Source organism: Sphaeroforma arctica (genome assembly GCF_001186125.1).
Source record: "Sphaeroforma arctica JP610 unplaced genomic scaffold supercont1.1314, whole genome shotgun sequence".
Taxonomy (NCBI): Eukaryota; class Ichthyosporea; order Ichthyophonida; genus Sphaeroforma; species Sphaeroforma arctica.
This window is the reverse complement of record NW_014039244.1, coordinates 1-8,625: the sequence shown is the minus strand read 5'-3', so window position 1 is coordinate 8,625 and position 8,625 is coordinate 1. Positions and strand designations below refer to the sequence as shown.

The window sequence follows — 8,625 nt, the reverse complement described above, 5'->3', positions numbered from 1 at the left end:
ATGGCTGGCGACTAGATTCAGGGTGAATTTATAGAACATAAATATATTTAAAATGGAAATCAAAGCATTATTTTTTTATGTATCGTCGGGTATCCCATATATGTTTTTTTTTAAAAGAAAAGAATAGTGCGAAAACGGAAAATATTATCTGTGTATTTATTACTGTATTTATGACTCTCTCTATAGATTTTGTAGAACTTTCGACCTAAATTGAAAATATTTGAACCCCGTTTCGCTTTCAATAATAAGGTGTGAAATCTCATTGGCGGAAAGAATTGTAAATATTATATACACACAAGCTGCCGCTAATGAGATATTTTATACTATCCAGTGACGGACTGCCTAATAGCCTTCGACGCCACAATTCTCTGCACTTCGTACGTCGTACTGCACTCAGCTATATGACAACAGGTGGACGCACCTTCGTATCCGTGTGAAAATAGTCTCAATGAACCTAGATTGAAACGTATAGCAGGCTTTACAAGAGATCATGAGCGATTCAGAGCCGGACACTCAGCCCCACCCGGCCAGCGGACCACGCCCGGCACCTCCGACCAAACCAAACCGCCCTGCAGCTGGCACACACGTGCACGCACACACACCAACATCCCATGCAAGACCTACACCCGCCGTTAGACCTCGTCCCGCATCTCGTCCCACGCCGTCAGCGGGAATAGGAATAACACAATCCCATGGCACAGCCGCAAAGGAAGTCGAGACCTCCGATGGGGGGGAAGGCGGCAATTCAAACCCGCCCAGCGGCGATGGCTCGCCCGTAGCTAACAGAAGACCCACGGCTACGATGCCGAAAGACGCTAGGGAAGCTCGTGGTCGTGTTCAAGCCAAAGCAGAGGCACATAATAATGCGGTTGCCGAAGGCAGTGATGAGATGACAGTTCGAGGTGAGGACAAGGAAAAGGGAACAGAATCACATGATACGGATATACATACCGAACCCAGTGACATACACACCCAGGAAGGAGATACACAGTCTGTAAGTGGTATTACTGACAATGGAAAAAAACATAGTGAATCACAGAATGGAGAGGACTCCGATAATCACCTTGATAAAGAAGACTCGGAAGGCACGGCGACAACGGCTAGCGAAGTGCTCGAAGATGTCCCTGACCGTATTGGTGAGCAGACCAAACTTGAAGGCGAAGAAAATAAGGCGCATACAGAAGCAGTAGAAGAATCTGGTTCGAAAGTGAAAGACTCAGCCGACAGTAGCTCAAAGTCGTCGGTGAAAATAGGAGACGGGGCTGCAGATGTTTACACGGTCACAGAGAGTCAGCCAACTGCGCCCAGCAGGACATCTAAGTCATTGGATGCTCGTCCTCAGAGCATCGCTGTGTTTGGAAATAGCCCGGCGCTACATCCAGAGGATAATGAAAAGGTAGGCACACGGTTTGATTGCACTACGCTCCCGCAATACCATACCGGTTTGGTTTGTGAATTGCGAATGTATGCTTCTGTTTGTGTCACAGCTAAACACACATTTGAGTAACCGAATTGACCTGTGCGAATATTTGGATGTGGCTTTAATTGCACGATACTAGCTACTTAGTAGTTTGAGTTTAAGCTAGCAGTTGGCGTTAACATCAAAAAGTTTTGCGGGCTCTGCAAAGCGCGTCTCTGTGCAGTTTTGCTATAGTTACTAAATGAGCGCTCCGATTTGTCAGTCAAGGGCACATTCTATATTCGGTGAAGAGAAATTACCAAGTGCACCGTATTGCTGGTAATGTAATTTCCGATTTCAGCCCCGAGGGCAGTGATACAATAGGCGTAGTATTGTATGTATCAAAACGTGAGGACAAACTGAAACCGCACTAGAAATGCGCAGGATTCGTTTTGTAGTTCTGTGGGATCGATACCCCCTTTGTCCAAAGATACGAGTTTAGCTATTAGTGCAGTGCCCATGGTCAACCGAGAGTATGTCTGGCATGCGTTTGCACATGCAATTATTTGCTAGGCTTGACGCATACGATTCCATCAAACACGACTGCAATTGTTAAATGGTCTCCTCGTCTGTACATTGACGTGCAGGATGAGTCAATTCAATCGTTGGATTCAATTAAAGCCGCATTCGAGTCTTCCACGGCAGAGCATGGTGACAAGCCCTATCCACATGTACCTCCAAAACCGGGAAAACGTTTTATGATGCCGGGTGGCGCACCACAGTTCAATCCCTTTGCAGGTTTGTCACTTGTGAGCTATCCAATACAAATTGACCTTGCGCTGGTAGACTACGGATGGGGCACTGACGATTTTTGTAAGGTTATGAATGCGGTGAACGGTTCAATAAGCTGTTCTGAATTTATTGTGGTCACCGTTGCACAAATATCTTAATGCGATAAGGACCCTGATTATTGCATCCAATCTTGGTAGATGTTTGAATGATGATTATTACCGCCTTATGGATTTATATATACGAAACCACTTGTCGCGGCGATGTGAGCGTTAGTTCATCACACAATCTTTACTAGAAAACATCGGAAACACTTCTGATCGCTGCCGTTCGCTTGTACTGTTTATGCCAAATAGACACTATAAAGGGACCCAAAGAAGCAAAATATGCATTATACATCACTGCGATAGTTTGTGGTATTCAGTTTACCACGTGCAAATTTTGTGACATCCACAGGAATGGTAACCTACAAGGGGAAACGAAAGATGCAATATATACATTCAGTACGCGACAACACTCACTGCAGTGCACGATTCTGACTGATTATAATAGGCCTCTCTCAAACCACTGCATTTTGTATCCCTGACGGCATTTATAATGTATAGGAGGAGGCATGCCATCGAGACCTATTAAGCCTCGACCACGGGCGTCGGAAGATGAGAATCAGACAGCGCCAATCATTGCACATTCAGGACCCCAGTTTAATCCATTCGCCGCAGGTACGTGCACCGGAAGGCATGCTGTGCAAATAGATCTCGGTACGAGGAAGGCATTTAGTATACGAATGGCTTGTATGAGTTTGGTAGGTTGCTCACCGTCTTCTAAGTGTAGATAAGATCACATCTTGTGGCCAAAGTATCGCCCGTATGTGACAATTAGTTGCATGAAGGTTCGTGTGTATCACATCGCTGCATACATATGTACACGAGGATACAGACTGTATCCATTCACGTACCGATTGATTACCTGCTTTATACAGTTATGTTATGTGATGTGTTCACGGTCCGTGTAGTATACTAGCTGGAAGCAGCAGGTGTGGAGTAGTGTGCACCATGATATGCAGTAACCTATGTGACCCTGAAAGAGATAAATATAATACTCCATTGTTCTGCACGATCAACATACGTGCGTGTATCTGTTGAAATATGCTGTGAACTCGTATTTATTATATATTGTTGTTCGACCACATTATGCGGACAGGCAACGGCACAATACTGAAAATTCATAGCAGTAATGTTAAATTTATAATACATTTATACCTGATCTCGAAACTTTTCGCACCGAGTTTTACTATATTACCTCTGAAGAGAATGAACGCCTCTTGATACTCACGCAACAATCTCATTCACCATTCGGAATTTTATTCCTGGATACAGCTGGAGCATTCGCAAAGTTGAAGAAAAAAACAGCATCGACAGGGTATGGTTGCATTATTATTGCACAAATTCAGCTTGATTCGTATACCACTGAATCAAGTGTATATTTAATGCACCCCCCCCCCCCCTCCTCCTCTTTTTTATAGTCCGATTCGGTGCAGACTTCCGATTCAGTGACTTTCGGTTTTGAAAAACCTTGTGAAACTTGTCAATTCTGATCGACCATGTGACACAAGGGAAGGCATGGGGAAATTGGACACAATTTGATGCGGTCTCGCGTTGCACTTGCTCAAAGTATTATACCTAATCACCCATAGGGATGTTGGGGATGCCAAATCACCGATAGCAGGATCACCAGTGAACAGTCGGAAAGTGGGGTCCAAAATTGCAGCCTTGCAGGCCAAAATGTCGGCCAGCATGAGAGAGGTATCGAACTATCTGTTTCTGAACTACTTTGTCACCAGCTGGTGTGCCAAAATGTGCTTGCCATGTGTACGTGATCTTTAGCGTTTTATTCAAGGCACCACGGGCAGAACAGATCAGTGCTTGGTCTTCTATCGGCTTGTTGGGCCTTTCAAAATTTCGATTTGAAAAACAAAACTCGAAACTTGAAGGGAAAATGCGTATTGCGGTGTTACGTATCTCAATGGTCTACTTCCTTTGGAACAGGCGGAAGAAAAGCAGCTGGCCAAGGAAGAAGAAGAGAGGAAAGAGAAGGAGGCAGCCGAAGCTGGTATGTCTGTCTGAAAATGGACCAGTAGTATATTTCTGAGTGAACCGATTGCTCTGCACACCTTGCTGTCCACAGGTATAAGGCGACAATTCACGTATGTGTAATAAGGTTCTGTTGAGCGTTTGCTCATCTCTCATGCAAATCCTTTCACAGCTGGCAATTTAGCACCCACATCTAAGATAACAACAGCTCGGAAGCCCGGTCGAGCAGGAGGTGCACGTCCTGGCCGACGCGCGCCAACGCGAGCCAATCCAGTATTTTTGACCGATGGTTCTGTACAGCGAATCAACTACACGGCTACGTCTACGGCCAAGGAAGTGGTGGCAATGGTTGCTGATCGGGTAGATGCGACTGGCGTTACGGATGCTGATGACTACGAGATACTTGAGGTGACCCAAGCAGAGGAAGGCGAGAGTGACACCCACAGAGCTATGAACGATGACGAAGTGCTTGCCAAAGTTAAAGATACCTGGTCAACACCCGACAGCAGTAGATTCGTGTGGGCCAAAAAGGGTGATACCTTCGCAGTCACCTGGCCCGAGAGTACGAAAAAGTCTGGGGAAGGGGAAGAACCTAAAATGGAGACGAGTGCCGAGGATGCAGATAATCCCATAGACACGAGTGAAGACAAGGTCGACGTGACGACACAACACGGTAAGCATATCGATGACTGTTTATTCAAAGCGTATTTTTCTAGCCTAGTGAGTATCCGGTTGAGCATCCCCTCTTAGTTACACTGCGGATTGAGCAAATAACTTTGTCTGCATAGGTATCCATAAAAACTTAGCATCGTCGAGATTCGCTGCAGGAAATTGGTTGTCGAGTACGTGTCGTTTGTTATGTGACTAACGGAAACTATACCCTGTAATTGCTTGCTAGTAGAAAGTACAGTGGATCCCACTGAGTGTCCCGAAACGACGGAAGTACAAGAGCAGGATGCTGATGAGCTCAAGCGAGAGTCGATCGATGATGATTCGGACAACACGCATGACCAAAAAAAAGAAGAAAATAGTGAACAGGAAAGCGGCAGCGACGAAATTAAGGAGACACCTGCCAGCCCTTAACGATACAATTTATCTTAAAATCAATAAGCCATTAAAGTAACGAACATAGTACTTTTTATTTGGGTTGCACCTGCCCAAAGTATTCAAATTAAGCACTTTCTAGGCTTTTTTTCACCGACAAGGACTTGTTAGTCGCTGTAGACATAGCCGAGGTGCAGGTGAGTCTTCGATGCCTTACAAATCTGTATGGCTCTCAACGTTGATATTGTATATCCTCTACAAGGCTTGCTCCACTTGCAGTAGAAACAGATCCTCAGCCATTTTCTAAGACCTGAATCTTGACACTTTTTCTCAGTATCCATCTGAAGGTATGCGACTGTATAACCATTAAGAACAAGAAGGCGATGAGCTCCCATCTATTATTTTTCGAGAGTTAGTGCAACACGAGAGTCGCGTCAATATGTCTGACTATACCTCAATACCGAGCGTATACACTCCAGGATGCATTGGCCGTCATCATCTGGCCTTCGGCTGCAAACCCATCTTCCCTTTCGCGCCAACCACAACTCTCTCTCGCGGACACTTGAACTGCGAATAGAAGGGTTGTAATGTTATGTGTAATATCGATAAGTTTCACGAAAGGCAATGTGAAGATTGACTTGGATGGTCTATAGTCTTCACACCCATGGTGAACAATTCCTGCACGATAAATGAGATTCACTACCTGAGCGAAGTGATAAATGAATAAAAGCAAGAGCACAGTATCAGAGGAATGCACTCTACACCCTCATGAAATTCGAAAGCTACACTATGAGTCGCTACGATCATATGGTACATTCCACCGGCATTTGCGCTCCACACATACCACGGTCACTCCTTTCGGCACCAGCAATAGGACATTGCACTGTCCACCACAGTGAACAAACTCGTAATCCTCGTTTATAGGCTTTGCGTGTTTGCGGGGTGTCCATTGTTTGCAGCGTGGGCATCTGAGATGGAAATCAATTTATCAGCGGATGAGCCTGTGAACACAACCAGGTGCTTGCAACAAAACACATCAACACTGAAGACAACTTCACACAACCGATATTCCTCGTGTCTATGTTTACGGGCAGATGTCTATGTTTACGCACAGATATTGTCGAATATAAACAGATATAACTCTCTTAGTTGCTGACGTCAACTCTAGCCATCAGGCTATCGTAAAAGATAAGAGATGTACATTCGATCGACGACAATAAAGACGCAATGCAGACATACCTTATAAATTTAACTGTAGGATCTTTGTAAACGCAGTTTTGACCGCATCCCATGCAGCGAACAGTGTTTGTTCCTGTAAGTATGGCGAACTTGCCCTTACTGGTCCCTGTAGAACATAGAGTACAAAAATATTTAAATCGTCTAATGGCGATAGCATGATTTTGGCAGTAGGAGCGGCCTTTCAGGACCAAGGATTACTTGAAATACATAACGACTACAGATGTGGTGCAGGATCAACTAGGATGTATACAAAATTGCCACTAGAAATTTGAACTCGATAGATAAGCAAAAACCTACTATATGTATCGTGAATTCACACAGACAGAAATGTCCGACAAAAACAGGCATGAACTGGCGATAACGACAAAATCAATTGACAAAGGCGAAAAAATAAACTATCCCATACACTCTTTTAGCACACATAGCCCCACTTTGCAGTTGACGTACCCCAGATATTGTGCATCTATCATTTCATTTTGATTGTTACGGTAAAAAAGATCGTCGCTGTACTCCTAAGCATGTGTATGTACTACTGTTCGCACTGGCCAAACACCTGCAAAAGAAAATAATAAAATACCATTTGTACATTGAACCTAACTTGGACAGCCACCGATCACAAATGTTCTGATACAAAAACCATAAATCGTTCTACCAGTCTTGACAATAATGTGAAGCACACCCGTACAAACTCAGATGTTCTACACCTGAATACAAGTACCTTCAAACCGCTGGTCCATTTCTTCTGTAGACGGCTCCATTCCCCATGGAACAGTCGGATTTGGGTCAGACGAGGACGCCGTAGCGGCAGCAGGAGTATCCGCAGCATAGTCTGGAGGGGGTGCGGGGTATCCCATAGGCGGTTCACCCTTTTTCATAGTCTCTGCCTCGTGTTGATCGTATGTCGGCACGGCCGGTCCACCTGAAGTATAGGCACATTATAAAGAAGTGATCTCAGAATGCAACCAGTGTGATATGTAGCTCAGTAGACGAGATAGTAGTCACCACAGCCGATACCAATGCGATGGTTGGACAGCTTCAGTGGGGTGATAAGGCAAGTCCAAACATGACCGAGCGTGTGTTTGTGTGCTTTCCGCATTTGCTGAGCATCTACAGTCTTGCCTAACGTGTATGATGTCGTGAATTCCGCCAACGAAATGAAATAAACAAGTCAAAGCCTTCTGATATAACACCTCATAAAATGAAAAGCAAAGACTACCTTCACAAGTACGAAAAAACTTCACAATTATCAACGGATGACAAAAACTGAGGCAGCGTCAGTAGATAAATTGACTAGATATCAGTAAGTCACTCCGATATCAAGCAAGTCGAATAATATTTGGAAACAACTGGTACACAAAAACGAACACGCATCTGAAAGGTTTCTATAAACAAGATTCAATACAAAAACTTGCTGAACAGTCAACCAAATCAAGAGGTTGTAGACTACATACAAAAGGCTTCAATATTCTCATTTGTTATTTTACGGAAAATTCACGAGCAAATCATGGAACAAAATAGCAAGCAGAATACCACGGAACATCTAATGCAACGCAACAAACCTTGCTGGAGGTATGGGGAGTGCGACCCCGCAGGCGGTGGTGGAGGGTAAGATGTGTTTGGTGGCGGATACACGGGCGGGTAACCATACACTGGTGGCGGCGCAGCAGCGTTGTTCCCTGGACCATAAAAACCAACGTTAGACTAAAATTAAAATGCGTTGACACACGTACACACACACACACACACATACACACACGCACACGCACACGCACACGCAAACGCACACACAGACACAGACACAGACACAGACATATATGTATATATATATTTATTGATATAAACACATACATAAATACATAATCACGTTCATATATACATACTTACGTACACACATAGATACATAGATACATAGATAAAATAATATAAATAAATAACGACAAACATAAAGTTGAAGATAAAGATATATATATATATATACATACATACACATAATTACATACATACATACACATATACATACATATACATATACATACACACACATACACACACACACACACACAC

At 44.0% G+C, this 8,625-nt stretch overlaps 2 protein-coding genes across 2 annotated transcripts; one reads left to right on the top strand and one right to left on the bottom strand.

Annotated features, from left to right (window-relative positions):
• The first annotated feature begins 384 nt into the window (after positions 1-384).
• Positions 385-5,370, top strand: SARC_10596 (hypothetical protein). Its single transcript, XM_014295357.1, has 7 exons — positions 385-1,396; positions 2,047-2,197; positions 2,794-2,907; positions 3,860-3,990; positions 4,234-4,297; positions 4,451-4,951; positions 5,177-5,370. The coding sequence occupies exons 1-7, from the start codon at positions 491-493 to the stop codon at positions 5,359-5,361; spliced, it is 2,052 nt and encodes a 683-aa protein (XP_014150832.1). The 5' UTR covers positions 385-490; the 3' UTR covers positions 5,362-5,370.
• Positions 5,371-5,817: 447 nt separating this feature from the next.
• Positions 5,818-8,237, bottom strand: SARC_10595 (hypothetical protein; the record flags this gene model as incomplete). Its single annotated transcript, XM_014295356.1, has 5 exons — positions 5,818-5,889; positions 6,167-6,290; positions 6,562-6,667; positions 7,280-7,480; positions 8,121-8,237. Coding segments are annotated over 5 exons (620 nt in total), but the record flags the coding sequence as incomplete, so codon positions are not given.
• Between the last annotated feature and the right edge of the window lie 388 nt (positions 8,238-8,625).

Bases quoted from the DNA above. Each gene is read 5' to 3' on its own strand.
- SARC_10596 (XM_014295357.1), top strand. From the start codon at position 491: ATGAGCGATTCAGAGCCGGACACTCAGCCCCACCCGGCCAGCGGACCA. The intron at 4,298-4,450 runs GTATGTCTGTCT...ATCCTTTCACAG, and splicing joins GAAGGAGGCAGCCGAAGCTG to CTGGCAATTTAGCACCCACA. The intron at 4,952-5,176 runs GTAAGCATATCG...ATTGCTTGCTAG, and splicing joins CGACGTGACGACACAACACG to TAGAAAGTACAGTGGATCCC.